The sequence below is a fragment of the Coturnix japonica genome, chromosome 6, assembly GCF_054131305.1.
Source record: "Coturnix japonica strain WE chromosome 6, WE-NBRP24, whole genome shotgun sequence".
NCBI classification, from domain to species: domain Eukaryota; kingdom Metazoa; phylum Chordata; class Aves; order Galliformes; family Phasianidae; genus Coturnix; species Coturnix japonica.
This window is the reverse complement of record NC_140668.1, coordinates 14953530-14970706: the sequence shown is the minus strand read 5'-3', so window position 1 is coordinate 14970706 and position 17177 is coordinate 14953530. Positions and strand designations below refer to the sequence as shown.

General features: G+C 42.7%; 1 protein-coding gene across 1 annotated transcript; it reads left to right on the top strand.

Annotated features, from left to right (window-relative positions):
• The first annotated feature begins 91 nt into the window (after nt 1–91).
• LOC146760342 (uncharacterized) lies at nt 92–7969 on the top strand. Its single transcript, XM_085551534.1, has one exon. It carries the CDS (start codon nt 736–738, stop codon nt 2566–2568), a length of 1833 nt encoding a protein of 610 aa, XP_085407660.1. The 5' UTR covers nt 92–735; the 3' UTR covers nt 2569–7969.
• Nucleotides 7970–17177: the final 9208 nt, after the last annotated feature.

Here is a 17177-nt window from a genome sequence, read left to right as displayed (position 1 = left end):
CTTACAAGTGTTTCACTATTATGGTCTGAAAAGTTAATGGAACTTAGCTATTTTTATCTGCATCACTATTTTATTTGAATTACATAAACATACTGTGGAGAGTGTTTATGCAGAATGGCTTCATGAGAAAGGACATGAAGAGATTCCTCTAGTTAAATTGTAAAAGAATGAATGTGATTAAAGACAAAGACGGTTTATCCTAGGGACGGTCACGAGCTAAGCAGCTGTGGGGAAATCAGTATGTGAAAAGACAGGGTATGTAGCTAAAGATGAAATATGTATCTAGAAGCAAGGACGGCCTAAGGGAAAAGCAAGATGTGTAGCAAGGTGTAGACAAAGCTGCAAAGAAAAAGTATCTATAAGACTAACCACAAAGGTCAGATGAAGTAATGTCTAATTCACCAATCCTGAGCTTAACTTTTGCAATATGCATGAACTTATTACTGATTGTATAAATGAGATGCTGTAACACCTAATAAACGAGGCTTGTTGACCATGATAGCATGAGACTTGTCTCCCGCGGTTACTTCCAACAAATGGTGACCCCGACGTGATAAGGAAAAAAGGGTGCCACGGGTGAAGAACTGCGTTGGGTTCGGGTCCGGATTTCACAGCCCGACGGACGACGAAAGAGCTAAAATTGGAGCTCCGCGTCTCGAGTGACCACACAGGTGGGCTCGACCGACACGTGCTGCCGAAGCCTGGAGGGCTGCAACGGTACCGACGTGAGTAAAAATGGACAGGCAAGCAGCATATGATTTATTTTCCGCTTTTCTTAGGCGGAGACAGTTTAAGGGTATAGACTTAGAAAAGGATCTCCCTGCTTTATTGAGCCACGCGGTCTCATATGGCTTTTTTGCAAACCCCCACTTAGTGCATACATTAGAGGAGTGGCGGCGGTATGGGGATAAGTTGTGGGAGTTAGTTTTAGATGATGATAAGTCGGCAAAAAAGATAAGTAAGTTGTGGAAAGCAGTGCATAATGAGTTGTTGATGAGTCAGGCGGAAAAAAGGGCAGCTCAGGAAGCTCAAGCTGCGCAAAAACAGAATCAAGATTATGGGCTGCCATGGGGCACTAGCGTTCCAAACCCCCCTGTTTTTTCTTCCGTTACTCTGCCGTCTGCAGCCGCAGTGCCCTCTGCACCCCCTCGCGAAGTGCAGGCTGACCTAGCAACGGAGCCCGCAGAGGTCTCCTCTAGCCCCCCCTCTTCGCTGTCCGGAGCTCCGCCGTCCGGAGCCGACTCGGCGCCGCTCCCTGTCTCGGCACCGTCTGTGCCGCAGCCGCAGCCGTCCGGCTGCTCTGAGCTTTCGGTAGCTCCGGAGCTGTCAGTTCTGCGCGGGTCGGGTCCGATCTCTGGAGCTGGGTCTGATTTTGTGGGGACTGTTGCAAGGGAAAGACGCAAGTTGTGGTCTATGCTGGCAAGGCGCGGAATAGAGGATGGTGATAATGAATTAGTACAGGCAGCGACTGAGAATCTTGCATTTCCTGTTGTTTATGCTCCCTTGCCGCAGGGAGGAGTTCAGGCTGAGATTCAATCTCTAGACTGGAAGATGTTATCACAGTTGCGAGCTACTGTAGGGTCATATGGAGTGACTAGTGAACCGGCCAGGCAAATGCTAGATTATCTTTTTAGTGCACATATCCTTCTCCCAGCAGATATTAGAAGTATCACGAAATTGATTTATACTCCTCATCAGTTAATATTGTTTAATGCTCATTGGCATCAGTTAGCTGTGGCGTCTGCAGCAGTTCAGAGAGGACCAGGAGACCCCTTAGCAGGTGTAACAATGGAACAATTGTTGGGTCTTGGGGCATGGACTCGAATAGAGGCTCAGGCGATTTCTGACCCTGAAGTTTTGCGAGAAACTATGAATTTAGCCAGGAAAGCTATGGATAGTATAAAAGCTCCGGGAGGAACGCCCATTTACATGGGAATAAAACAGGGACGTGAGGAGCCGCTAGGTAATTTCATAGATAAAGTTGTGGATGCCATTAAGAAGGCTAGTGTTCCGGAATATATGCAAGGGGCTTTGATTAAACAATGTGTGCTTCAAAATGGTAATTCCTCAACCCGATCCCTGGTCAATACATTGCCCGGAGATTGGTCGATCCCTGAGTTGTTAGAAAAGGCTGCTTCGGTTCCAACTGGAACCCAGGCATTCTTAGTGAGTGCTTTGCAGAAAATTAGTGAGGGGTTGCAGGAGCAGGCAAAAGCATTTCAGGAGCAATCAAAATCCTCACATACTCAGGTTCTAGCAGCCCTTGCACCCCTCCAAGCTGCAGTCGCTACAAACCCACGCTCGCAGAACAGCCTCCGTATGAAATGTTTCCGTTGTGGAAAAACTGGACATTTTCGTCGCGATTGCCAAGCCACTGGGATTTGGTGCAGCAAATGTCGATCCAACACTCACAACGCTGCTGCCTGCAGGTCGGGAAACTCGAAAAGCAGCGCGAGCAGCAGCCGCGCTCGGACACAAGTAGCAGCTGCAGTATCGGCAACCCCCAACAGCAACAACCCCAACCTGCCACCAGCGGGAGCCTCGGCTTGGACTTGGCAGCCTCAGTAAATGTTACTATTTTGACTAATCAGCCCTATCGGATTCCTACTGGACTATTTGGCCCTGTCATGATTAATGAACAAGCAGTAGGAGGACTGTTATTGGGTAGATCGTCTGTCAGCATGATGGGACTGTTTGTTTTACCTGGAGTAATAGATGCGGACTATCAAGGGGAAATTATGATCATGGTACACACCCCTTACCCGCCTGTAAAAATACTTAAAGGGCAGCGTCTAGCTCAATTAGTGCCGCTGCCGCAGTTAGCAAAAGGACTGACTCCCCTTAAACAAGAGCCAAGAAAACAGGGAGCATTTGGCTCAACTGGGAAATTAACTTTGCTTACTCTTGATTTATCAACGCGCCCGAAAAAATCGTGCACTTTGCACTACCGTGATCAGAGTATTACTCTGACAGGACTTTTGGATACAGGAGCGGATACATCAATTATCACCCCAGGGGAGTGGCCGTCTGACTGGCCGCTTCAATCTTCAACTACCACAGTGTCAGGGGTCGGAGGAATGACACTGGCAAGCCGAACCCCCATGCTCACAGTGGAAATAGATGGCAGGAGAGCCACAGCAATTTTTTCACTTACACTACTTCCACCTACGGTATCCTGCCTTATCGGCAGGGACGTGCTGGCTCAACTGGGTCTTGTTCTTACCAATGAACACCCTTTAGTATAATGGCCATTGCTTGGACTTTCCCACTACCACTTACATGGACTACAGAAACTCCAGTCATGGTTAAGCAGTGGCCACTAAAAAGGGAAAGTCTTCAGCAAGCACATCAACTTGTGCAGGAGCAGTTTGCCCAGGGGCATTTGAAACTGTCTACTAGCCCTTGGAATACTCCGATATTCGTAATCAAAAAGAAATCTGGAAAATATCGTCTATTGCACGACCTAAGGGCTGTCAACGACCAGATGGAGCCCATGGGGGCGCTACAACCCGGATTACCCAACCCTTCTATGATTCCCGAGAATTGGCCCATCCTCATCATCGACCTGAAAGACTGTTTCTTTACAATTGCCTTACACCCCCAGGATACAAAACGTTTTGCTTTTACTCTGCCAGCGATAAATAGGGGAGAACCCGACAAGCGATTTGAATGGACAGTGTTACCACAAGGAATGCGTAACTCCCCAACCATTTGCCAGCTGTATGTCGACGCAGCACTGCAACCGTTACGCCGAGAAATGCCGGACACTATTATTTATCACTATATGGATGATATTCTTCTGGCTCAAAAGGATCCATTCACAGACTCTCAGATTGAACATATCAAAGCAGTGCTGGCAACCTCCTCTTTAGTTATAGCTCCTGAAAAGGTACAGAAATCCACGCCCTGGAAATATCTGGGATGGCAAATCACCAATAAGCAGGTGAAACCGCAAAAATTAACCATTGCTACAGACATTTCTACCCTTAATGATGCACAAAAACTCCTTGGAGACTTACAATGGCTAAAACCAATAGTAGGTCTCCCAAATGTGCTGCTAGAAAAACTGCTGCCCCTGCTGAAAGGCACGGACCCTTGCACCCCAGTGACTCTTATACCAGAACAAAAGGAGGTGCTACAAAAAATTTCAGACTGTATTACCAAAGGGTTCGTTTCCCGCATGGACCCTACAGTACCATTGACTCTTACCATTTGGAGCAGCGATATGCATCTCCTTGGTGCAGTTACTCAGCATAAAAAGAAAACGGGGGAAAGGGTCCTGGAGTGGATTTCGCCACCTCTTCAAAAACGGAAAACAATAACCACAAAAATTGAAAATCTGGCAGCAGTGGTCAAAAAAGGCCGCATGCGTATATTGGAAATTAGCGGTCTGGAACCACAGACAGTTTATCTTCCCATGGAAAAAGCAACGCTAGACTGGTATTTGCTGAATTCGCCAGATCTAGCTGAAGCGCTTTTAGCCTTGGGAGCTAAAATAGAAACAGGTCCACTTGTTCCACGAGCATTGCAATGGATCGGTGAATGGAGCTGGATTGGCGTGCCTTTGCGAAGGGACAAACCCATCTCGGAAGCTGTAACTGTTTACACTGACGCTGGGAAAAAGACACGCAAAGCAGCTATTGTTTGGCAAAAGAAGGGAATTTGGCAGCAACACACACTGGAGGCAGTCCCTGAAGACAGTTTACAAACACTAGAACTTCTTGCTGTAGTGTGGGCTGTTTCTAATATCACTGAGCCTTTGAATGTGGTTTCAGATTCTCTCTATGTAGTAGGGGTGGCCTCAAGAATTGAGGATGCAATTGTTAAGGAGGTTCAGAACAAGCGATTATATGAGTTATTTTTACAACTCAAGCGAGCCCTCAGGAACAGAACAGAGCCTTACTCCATTATCCATATCAGGAGTCATAAATTAAGCACGGGTTTAGGAGAAGGCAATCAGAGGGCAGATCGGCTGGTATCAGTTGCAGTACCAATGTCACAATTTACTCTGGCAAGGGAAGCTCATGCTACCTTCCATCAGAATGCCAGAGGACTGCAGAGGCAATTTCAGATCTCTCAAACAGATGCTTCTGCCATTGTCAGAAGCTGCCCAGTCTGTGCAAATCACAACAATGGAATGGGTCTGGGAATTGGAGTTAATCCTAGAGGTTTATCAGTCAATGAAATATGGCAAATGGATGTTACCCATGAACCCAGTCTGGGAAGGTTAAAATATGTGCATGTCACCATTGACACCTACAGCAATTTTATCTGGGCAACAGCTCAGGCTGGGGAAAGGGGCATCCATGTAACCCGACACCTCACAGCATGTTTTGCAGTCATGGGAGTATGCAAACAGTTAAAAACAGATAATGGTCCTGCCTACATAGGTCAAAAGGTTCAACGTTTTCTACAACAATGGGGTGTTAAACATATTACTGGCATTCCACACAATCCACAAGGGCAGGCAATAGTTGAACGAGCAAATAGCACCTTGAAAACTTATCTCAAGAAATTCTCAGAAATTCAGGACATGCAGGAAAGGCTTGCTAAGGCACTGTTTGTATTGAATCATTTATGCATAATAGGATCCTCAGATTGTCCTGCAGCCGAAAAACATAAGTTACAGAGCCCAGAATCAGAGAAGCATCTTGAAGAAGAAATGTGGGTTAGGTATAGATGCTTGAAAACTGGGGAATGGAAAGGCCCTGCAAGAGTGCTTTATTTAGGGCGAGGCTACCTTTGTGTTTCAACCCCTACAGGTTCTGAGTGGATTCCTGCTCGTTGGACCAAGCCGGTGACGCCATCGCATCCCGGAGAGCACAGTGAACCTGGATGACTGACTACAGATCGGTGACTGCAGAAAAGTTGGAAGAGTGTCTCCAGCTGATTGAGGAGCCACTCCAGACCTTCATTCGGCATGTTCAGTCAACAGTGACTCAAAATTTCTATGGTCCATATATGGAACTGATACATGCGTTGGTTAACATACGAGGACTGATTCCATCTAATAGATATTACAGGTGTTGGGGATGTGGTGTGCGTGAGCATCAGGCTCAAGCGTTGCTTCTTTGTGGTGGTTGTGGAAAATTGGGTTGGTACCACCAATCAGTCTTTTACATTAACCAACACTATCTGTGGTGCAGAGAGTGTGATAAAACCTGGTGTGCAGAAGACCAACCGCTAGATTCAGAACCGGAGGATATTTTATCAGTGACCCGTCTTTGCTGGGTGCTTAAGAGATTCGCTCAGAGAGCTCGAGCTGCTAGGAGGTCTCGCATCATAAGCTATCAATGCGGCGGTACAGTCAGAGCTCTTGGGGCCTAACAGCCCTAGGAGTTCTGGTCTGGCTGCAATGCTGTGGTGCATTTTGGGCCCCTCCGCAGCCTAAGGAAAACGTCTGGGTTACGTTAGCCAACAAGACGGGTCAAGATGCCATATGTTTAGCATTATCATCTCCTGGCAATCCTTTTTCTACCTGCTTGGTAGGCATACCTTTGGACACTCCTCCATGTCCAGAAGGTGTTCTGCCTTGCCAATCAAAAGGTACAAAGGGCTACGCAGACCATTGGGATGCATATATACCACACTTTCCTGTAGCCCCTCTAGAACCACAAGAATTAGAAATTTTGGGATCAGTAAAAGCCGATTGGTGCATATATTTTAATTGGACCGGCAGTTATCGAATTGGGCCTGACAGATCAAAAATCAAACCAAGAAGTGTAAATTCTAGCCTGCTTGTATATAGAAATCAATCAGCATGGTGTAACTATACAAGCACCAGTATATCTGTTTCATCTAACAACCCTATAACATTGCCCTATGGAGTGTTTCTGATATGTGGGGATCGGGCTTGGGCAGGAGTCCCCTCTAAGATAATAGGAGGACCATGCACATTAGGTCGTTTAACACTGCTTACTCCAAATACTTCTATGATCCTCCAAATTCACAGACAGCATTCTAGAGTGAAAAGGGTGACTCATGCCTTTACCCCAGACTGTAAGGATAAGGTACAATTTTGGTCTACAACAGGAAGAATATTTGCCTCTATTTTGTCAGCTAATGTTGCCGCTGCTAAAGCATTAGCCATGCTAAATGGTTTAGGCTGCTGGCTAGCAAAACAAACGAATGCCACCTCAGAGGCATTATCTCAACTACTGATGGATGTGGATTCAGTAAGGCATGCTACACTCCAGAATAGAGCAGCAATTGATTTTCTATTACTAGCACAGGGGCACGGATGTGAGGAGTTCGAAGGCATGTGTTGTATGAACTTATCAGACCACTCCGTGTCTATACATAAACAGATACAAACGCTGCACGCATTAACTAACCGTTTGCAGGTGCAATCTGGTTTTGGTCTTGATGACTGGCTTAGAAGTTTAGGTTTAGGCCCCTGGCTTACTTCTCTACTACAGCATTTGATTACAATCGGTCTGGTACTGATAGCTATCATATTAATAGTTCCTTGCCTCTTTAAATGCTTGCAAAATGCACTAATGAGAATGGTTGACTCAAAATACAATGTATCCTTGGTCGTCCAAAAAGAAAACGGGGGAAATGTGGAGAGTGTTTATGCAGAATGGCTTCATGAGAAAGGACATGAAGAGATTCCTCTAGTTAAATTGTAAAAGAATGAATGTGATTAAAGACAAAGACGGTTTATCCTAGGGACGGTCACGAGCTAAGCAGCTGTGGGGAAATCAGTATGTGAAAAGACAGGGTATGTAGCTAAAGATGAAATATGTATCTAGAAGCAAGGACGGCCTAAGGGAAAAGCAAGATGTGTAGCAAGGTGTAGACAAAGCTGCAAAGAAAAAGTATCTATAAGACTAACCACAAAGGTCAGATGAAGTAATGTCTAATTCACCAATCCTGAGCTTAACTTTTGCAATATGCATGAACTTATTACTGATTGTATAAATGAGATGCTGTAACACCTAATAAACGAGGCTTGTTGACCATGATAGCATGAGACTTGTCTCCCGCGGTTACTTCCAACAACATACTCCATTGTTTATGATTTCTTTATATTGCATCAGCTAAAAGACCAACATAAAGACTGACACTAAAGATACAGTCATAGGCAGCTCAGATAACATCCAATCAGAAAAATAATCTTGAATATTTGTGGCTACAGTTTGATAAAATAGATCTTTTCCCCTTAAAACAGGAAAAAAAACCTTTCACTACAAGTTCAGTAAGTATCAGCAATCCTAAGTCATCATTAGCAGACATGCAGAACACCATTTTCTAATTCTCTTTTGGACTCCTGGCCCGTACAAGACTTAAACAGCAAAGAATAAATTCAATAAACTTTGTTTACATACTTGACACTTGTTTCAAGTATCGCTGCATTATAGAAACCATACAAACCTCCACCAAAACATTCCTACTCTTTGGATACCTTGAAAATTGTAATACCAGGCAGAGGAGAGACGTGGTTAAGCAGATAAATCAGCATATTCTTTCATATAATTTAAACTATAGAAATGAAATTGCAGTGAAATTCATGGCTTCCATAGCAGTTGTTACAAGATTTCCTCTTCTTGTATGGTATTCATGGGAAAAAGAAAGAAAGAAAAAAAAATAAATAGTGTGTTATTAAAAGCAATGGGAGATTTAGTTGAGCAGTGAAAATATTTAGTTCAGCATCTTGTTATGCTACACACTATTTTTGAGTTCCCTCTAATCATTTCCTATGGTGGAACATGATGAAGAACTGGGCCCCCTACTTAACATATTTCCCATTGCTACCAAGGTAAAAGGTCACCAATACACAGGAATGTTCACCTAACAACATGAGTCATGCAAATATCATCCTTTACCTGAAGGCAAATTCCTGCCCCTTAATATTTAAATCCTATCTAGCTTTCACTGATTTCTAAACATCACATCCTTCAAATATTCAGAACACACTGAGGGACAAAAAGTCCCTCTCTTTTTTCCTTCCCCTGTCTAATAGGATTTTTCACTTATTTTACCAAAGCAAAATGTTGGCAGAGAAAAAAAAGTCAATTAAAACAAGTTCCCTCCTTTGGCAAAGATGTTCACACTAAAGACAGAGCTGAAGACAGCCACTACTATATCTGACTTTAGAGACCTCAACTCTACTGAGACATCTTGTCTAGTACATGGTGCATTTAATGCATAATAGCAGTATATAATGCACTCAAGCTCACTAACCAAGGGACCATGTAAAATCCACTCTCCTCCACCCTTAGCTAACAACTATTCAGTAAGGATAGAGTAATTCTTAAATCTGCATTCTCCTCCAACTTTGTCATGGCCGTAGTTGATGCCACTGTCTCCTTGGAATTCACAGCTCAAAAATTTCTCTTTAAGACTGGTGCCCTTTCTCTCTCTTCTGAAGAAATGAGACAAGTAGGTTTGATTATTTGTTTTTAAATCGCTGCCAAGTGGTACAACTTTTCAGATGACCTTCTTGGAACAGGACCAATATGGGAAGTTGGTTCAGAGCCTTGTCAGGGTAGTCTGCTCTTAGACAGGTGAGGGAGAGCAACGAATGAGTTGAATTCCAAAGAAATATTCCATTTACCTATATTTGTCCCCAGAAGCTCTGTTCTTGTTCTGACACTGTTAGAAACAAACAATAATACAGCCACAGAAGCCTGCTGGCATAAACACATCAGATGGAGAGCAGAATCAAGCCCACTGAATCTTTTATTGCAGTCACTGAGATGATACAGCTACATGGCAGTGCTATAGCTATCAGCTGCAACAAAGCTACCTGGAACACAGTCATTTTTCATAAAACATTCTCTATCCAAACAGTGGAAGAAAATAGGAACAAAGAGCCATTTCTTCCAGATCAGCAGAACTTCGCTTCTACCAGGTCTGAACCACAGTGCAAGTCTGCTTTCACAGACACAAAGGTTAGTCCACAAAATACTAGTCCAGTTTCTAAGGCAGAGACAAAGCTTGCAGTGGTGATAGAGTGTTTAATTTGGGTTTCCAGTATGGTAGCACCACAAAGGTCCAAAGGCTTTTGGCCCTGAAGACCTTTTACTCCATTTTGAGTATAACATACAGAAATCCTTCCTTTAGACTTAACACCAAAACTTTGGAGAGCTCCAAATAGTTCGGGGAATAACAAAACCCAGCAAAGAAAAGTCAGGCCAATTACAAGCATGCCTTGCTCACTGTAGATTCAACCAAGTGCTTGGATCAGATCAAGAAAAAGCAGAACGATACACTTTTCCCCGATACTTCTGTCTGCTCATTCCCTCTCTGCCCTGGAGCAGTCAATTACGCATTAAGAGAGCACAGCAAAGACACCACTCTCAGCTGTAACTGCTTTTGCAAGGCCACATCTTCTGTCTCAGAAATCCCAGGCCACAGTCTGCTAATTGCTAACAGGCTGAAGAGAGCTTTGCAACCCCTTAATGATAATAACCCTGACAAGCCAAAGAACAAGGCCGACAGTGAAAGGAAAGAGACCTAAGTGTCACTTGTTTCCTTGCAGAGGCATTGCCAAGGAGAAAGTGTTTAAGAATTTGCAAATGCAACTGAGCAGGACAGCTTGCAGAGGTGTTGGAGAGTGTTCACAGTCAGCCTAAGGCATGGTGGCAGCACCCAGGCAGGCATGGAGGACATGGGGACAGCACCACTGTGCTACGTGGGGCTCTTACACCTCATCCTGAGATTGCTCTAAGGGTCAGCACCACTCATTCCTGCCTTATCCCTGTTTCTGACCACATTTTGCTTTGGTTGTGATGGCTTTGGGATCCTTTGACTGACTTCCAATTGTTTTTCGGCCACTCCATATCTGACTTTTTGACTCCTCAGATGTTTGATTTTGGCTTGTATGTTCTGCAATGCCCTATTCCTACATCCACCCTCACTGTGCTTTCCTGTGTTTCTTTGAGTCCTAATCAGGAGGCTGTCTGAACTGATAAATGCCCCCCAAGGCATGGTCCCAGCTGCAGGAATACAGTTCTGCAACCTTTTACTTTTATGTTTCAGCTGCATCCTATTCTGTCTCAACTCAATTTATAAGCCAGTGTTCATGGAACACCGGTGGAATTTCTGAAGTGCATTTACATGTGATTGTTGGCTTGTACTTCAGGCAACAGAAGCAAATAAAAACTGAAATTCATTGCAATGACCTAGAGGTACAGGAAAGCAGACCTTGAGTCTTAATCACTTGAACACGCCATGAATGACTTAACAAATTAATATTAAAAACTGTAGGAAATACAAATCCTTCTCAAAATAATGTTCTAAACAGCAGAGAGTGGTAAAGAAGAGTATTTATGCTTCTGTTCTACACAATTAATATTATTTACTACTTCAAAAGAAAATCACTGACAAAGCTGGCTACAACATAAACATAATCTAAATTTGTTGTCAGCTAATAGAGGCCATGTGCGCCATCACCTGGATGTGAGAAAATGATCAATTTTCCTGTTACTTCTGACTACAATGTCTCAGCAAGATACAGAAAATAAGAAGTTTTCCTGCCTTGTCCTTCTCCTTCAGAGCATTTTCATTTAGTTCATATTCACATTGTTTAAAAACAGAGCAAACTCACGCTGGTCATGCTGGAACCACTTAACCACTCTAGTGTTTTACTGGAGCCTATTCTCCCTCTGCATTGGAGACTTCTGAGCTATAGGGAAGCTGGAAGAAGATTCAAAACACTGAACAAAAACAGATGGTTGAGAATGGTGTGCTAGAATAACTCCCAAACACAAACACATAGGAGAAAAGTCATGTTAGGTTTAAAAAGAGAGAATACTAACCAGGTCCCAGAAAAGTCTGAAAAGCTGTATTATGTTTTTAAGTATAAGAAACAATAATTCACCAAACTTTCCAGACATAATTTGATGATGCTTCTGTCTCAGGTGCAGAGAGAAGAAGAATTTGTTTAAAGTGTGCCAAATAATTCACCATGATATTAAGTTATGCCATCTGGAAATGGGATATAGAACTCAGATTTCTCTCAAGATCAGATTTAGAGAAAGCATCTCATACTTTGATAGGCCATTTAAAAGCAAACATCTTACAGCCGACCCCAGATGCTTTCTCTATTTGTATCAAGTGCTTATTAAAGCTCCTCATCATAAGTAGGTTTTTGTTTTCCAGTCTTTTTATTTCCAAGGGCAAACACAGATGGTGCACAGCAGCATAATGCAGGAAGGACTCAGGCTGAGAATGAGCAGCAGTGTGGCAGAGGGCTGTCCCACGTGGGGTGAAGCTCAGGCCTTGCAAGCAGGAAGATTTCTGGTCATGCAGCATTTGCTAATAAGCAAATGTCCTGTAAGCACAGTCTCGTGGCTTCAAGGTACTGCAGTTTTTCCTCAGAGTCCAATAAAGACCCATCAGGGATAAGCAGCATCAAAGAAAATTCTAGTTAAATAATAGTGAAAAATGTGGATCAGAACTGAAACTGGGGCCCATAAAGGGTATGGAATACTCATCCTTGGAGATTTTTAAAACTTGATTAGACAAGAATTCCAGTAACCTGGTTTAGCTTTGAAGCGTACCCTCCTTTGAGCAAGGCATTGGACCAGAGGACCCAAAGGTCCCTTCCAACCTGAATTATTCAATACAGCTAAACGGCACTAGCTGTACTGATGCAGAGCATTGGGAAAAGACAGGCAGGTAAGATTTGCAAAATCTGTCAGCCTCAAGATATCAAACTTACACTTGCAGGGCAAAGCAACAATGGAAGTAAGTTTCATCATCCTTCCCCACCAACAGCAGTATCACAGGTATCCCACTGATCCTTCTCCCCAGCCTCTGACTCATTCATAGCATGCTCTTTATGGCAGGGCTGAAGTAAGAAAATCCATTTCCCTATACCCTTTCTCTGCTCTTTCCTCCAGTACCTCCCCAGCAAAATTTTCACATTCCCACTGCGTTCACCTGAGCTCCGAATGCCTAACAAGAAATGCAAAAGCATCTAGCCATCATAATAGGTGTTAAAATCCTGCACGTTGTTTTTACCTGGTGTAACAAGCAACCATGAGGCATTATGCAACTGACCCAATTTGAGGCATTTAACATACCAAGGCTTAGCAAAGAGTGCCTGCTACAATCTACAGATTCTGTTCCCAATGAAAATCAGTAACCCTGTTACTGGAGGCAGAGCCAGACCCGACACGTCAGTGCCGCCTATCCATATTTCTAAATAAGTTGTGCAGGAAACATATTAGTTTCTAATCTTGGTGCTTCAGTGCCTAAATGAGCCTCATCACCATAGCAACAGATGGCTTCACAATCTTTAATGCCTTTATTTTCACAAGTCCTCTGAGAAATAGAGGAGGACAGCTGTCCCCATTTCACAACTGTGTAACTGCCAGGCAAAGAGGCAAAGTAATTTGCCCCAAATCCTGCAGGAAATGTATGGAGAGCAGGATGTCAGGGCATCAGGTTTCCCAGCCTTCCTACACATGCTCCAACCTACCCCATCCTTACTGCTAAAAGTACTTCCTACATCTATGGATACAGGAGCATGGCCTTTAAAAACCTTTTCTATTTGAAAGCTTGGGTCTCCTAAAAGGCTGGCCTGTCTCTGCAGGGAGATGACCTACAGAGGAGGTCCAAAGGGCAGTGGAAAATGGACTTGGCCAATTCATTAAGCCGGAAAGCAGTGATGCCATGTGTAAATCTCACAAGTTTCATAGCGTTTTAAGAGGCTGCTAAGGGTTCTAATTCTGTAATTCCTTTCTGTTGTATTTGGCAAGCATCTGGCTTTTACTCTGTCCACAGTGTGCACTCCAGGGAACAACACATTAAGGAAGCCAGCAAAACCAATACTTGTCCAGTTGTTCTGGATGTGTCAGATCACAGCAGATTTTCCCAGGCAGGCGCAAACTCTGCAGAAAGCCATATCTCCCCTTCCAATGTCATCTGAACTTGTATTTTGTTTTAATTCAGTCTATTCTCCTTCCCAGGCATAAAACTTAAATTTCCAAATTTGGGATATTCTGATCATGTCCTTCTATGTTGAGCTGTTTCAGCACAATTCATTGCCCAATCAAGATAGGTTTCTAAACCCATTTTATGTTGTTCTGTTTCCTCTCAAAGTTCAGACATTCTCTTGATTCTCTTATTTATAATGGCTTATAGGTAAAACAAATTTAACACATGCAATTTGTACCTCTATTTTATGAGGGGAAAAAAAAAAAAAAAGGAGAAGAAGAAGAAGAAGAAGAAAAAGAAGAAGAAGAAGAAGAAGAAGAAGAAGAAGAAGAAGAAGAAGAAAAGAAGTAAGACAAGGTTCATTTATCAATATAATCTTTTTCGTTTACAATTAGCATCGGAGTTGTATACAAAACATCTCAGCCCTAAAATGCCTCTACTTATCACAGCAGTCTACACTGTTTATATTTATGAGGCAATTTGCATAAATGCCTTCAGATTGATGCGGCATTTATATTTATTTCATTTTTCTATTTCTGGTATTTTGTGTTCCTCTTCCCTTTATATTGCCTTTTTGAGAAACCTGCTTCATTCATCTCTCAGGAAGAACTGCTTTAAGAGAGGCAGATGGGAGCACCTATAAAGTGAAATATCGAAACTGTCTCAACATGACATAAGCGTCCTCCTGGTACTGCTGAATATTACAGCTTTTAAAAGTCATGTTTTACTTTGGAAATAGAAGCAATTACTTTTAATTGTAGTTCTCAGCATGAAAAACTTGGAAAAGGGATGTTTTTCTCCTCTTCAAGTCAGATCCTTATATTAAAAACAGAAACACTTCAGCACACACTGAGAAACAGGCCATAGTTACCCTAGGAATATACAGCAGCAGCACCGTTAAGCATGACTGCATTAAAAAGATATGTTAAGTGTGAAGTTGCCTTAGGTTTATCTTGGCTGTCTTAACTCTGATGAGATTAGAGTTGCAGAAGCAAATGCAAACTGCCTGTCCCTGTTTTACTACAATAAACTTGGAGCTTCTTTAAACTACCAAAACATGTCAGTGCTTCACTGTATTGCCCTGTTCTGAATGTTATAACTTGGTTCTTCAGTTATGGAGAAGGAGTTGAAAACCACGACAGATGCTTTAAACTAAAGATGGATTGCAGAGCTACACCACTCAAGACAACTGATGCTAGGAACAGAGTTCAGCTCAGGCTACGCAATTGACCTCTTCAGTTCAAATATGCTGTGATGAAGTCTATCAAGCAGTCTGCTACCAAAGAAAAAAAGTCAAGGCAGCACAGAGGACAACACGAGGATGCTGTGGCAAAAATAGACATAGAAACCAAAGGATTCATGTCTATGGTGTGGAACAGTTAAACAAATGGACTTCTTGATGGATGTCCCAGCAATGGGGATTAGTGTTGCTTTTGTAACACTAAACTGAAGGTTTAGTTCAAAGGTTGAACGTCCACATGCTCATATACAGAAAGTGTAAAAATGACCTGTCTCCCTTCATAGGGGTGGAAATTAAACAGCATTAACTAGTAACTACTTACTGTGGCATCACACACCATCGAAGAGAGAAAATAGAAGTACTTTAAAACATATGAGGCGCATAACAATTTGATGAACAGGCAAATTCAGCAGCCTTTGCCTGAAGTTGAACAAAACAGGTTTCACGTGTCAGTTTGCATTTATGGTTACTATCAACAGCTATTGGCAAGGATTAGGTCACCAAAAGTAATTTAGATGATAGAGCACGGCTGGAGTGGCATACTCCCAATCCATTTTCATTCCGTGTATTAAAACAAACTTCCCTTAGATTTCTACTTGCATTTCTCTGAAACAGTCTCACTAGAAGATAGCACAATTGAATTAACAACTGCTTATATCAAATGCATTTTTCTTGCATGTTCTACCTGCCCAGAGGTATGTCTGAAAGTGGACCAGAGTTTAATGGAGATGAATTTAAAGAGCACCTGGAGACAAGCAACCACTAGTCACCATTATCCTTCATTTAAATAGGTATTGGAAAACAGTATCAAAATAAATTGCTTATTTGAAAGACCTTGGAATCAGTTTCCTATCCATATTCCGTACTATTTAATTAAGGAACAATACCATTTAAGTGTGGGTTGTCACCCTCCGACACTGTGTTCAACAGAAAATTGAAAACCAGAATGCCTGCCTATGCTGTTGAAACCCAGTGTCAAACACATTAGAGATTTGCTGATTTATAAAGCAACAGACAGAGAAAAACAAAAAATAATACAATTAGAAGCCTTAGAAACTATCCTATTTCATGAAAATAGTTCTGTGTATCTCAATAAAGAGAAACAATGGTTGTAAAAAGAGATAGTGTCTCAAGAGGTTGCCCTCATTTATATGAGATTGTCATCACAGACGCATTTTATGAAGGAGTAGACAACTTATTCTCACAAACACACAAAGAAAGGATATACGTGGCACTCAGTCTGCCCTCTTGCCTGAATGGGACTGGGAGAAAACAGCTGGTGCAGACTGAGACTATGAACATGGAACAGCCAAAACAGATGCATCTGTCAATTCCTGACAGTCTAAATGCTATTGAGAATATCTCACACATTGGAAGGAGCAGTGCAGAGCATCTCAAACATAAGTCAAGCACTTTGAGCAGAGCTGCCTACTAAGTTGAGCATAGTGGCTTTGGTTAGAAGGTGACAATGAGCAGCACACTGAAGGTCACCTCTCGATACATTTTCTCAAAAGAGACACATCTCAAAAGATTTACATGTATGGTTGGTGTTAGGAACAACGGAAATTTAGAGCTGGTACAGTAGAAAAGCCTGTTCAGGTAAAGGTTCAGATGCTGTACTCCCTAGTATTAATTCAGAATCTCTGTTTTATTCTGTGGCCTAAATTCACACTCATACTGATGAAAGCAGTAGAAAACTTCTTGATTTACTTATTTTTCAATCTTGCTCCTCACAACAAAAAGCAAACTTAGCAGCTTCTGACCAAAGCAAATTGGAGGTTCTGCAGTTAATATTGCCTTCACATTAGTGCACATACATAAAATGCCCCTTGCTCTTCCCACTGCTCATGCAGTCACATTTTGCAGTCTATTCAGCAGGTGATGCAGTAACAACTGAACACTGATAAAACCTTGGCACTAGCTTACCAAGAAGGCTTGGGCGCAAAGCTAAGCAGCAGCACGTATCCTTACTTTCAGCAGATGGACAGAACTACTTCCAGAGAGCTCCCTGGGGAGCCCTTGGCCAAGAAAAGCTGCAGATTTCTAA

What these genes read in the sequence shown, in the direction of transcription:
- LOC146760342 (XM_085551534.1), top strand. Translation starts at nt 736, where the DNA reads ATGGACAGGCAAGCAGCATATGATTTATTTTCCGCTTTTCTTAGGCGG.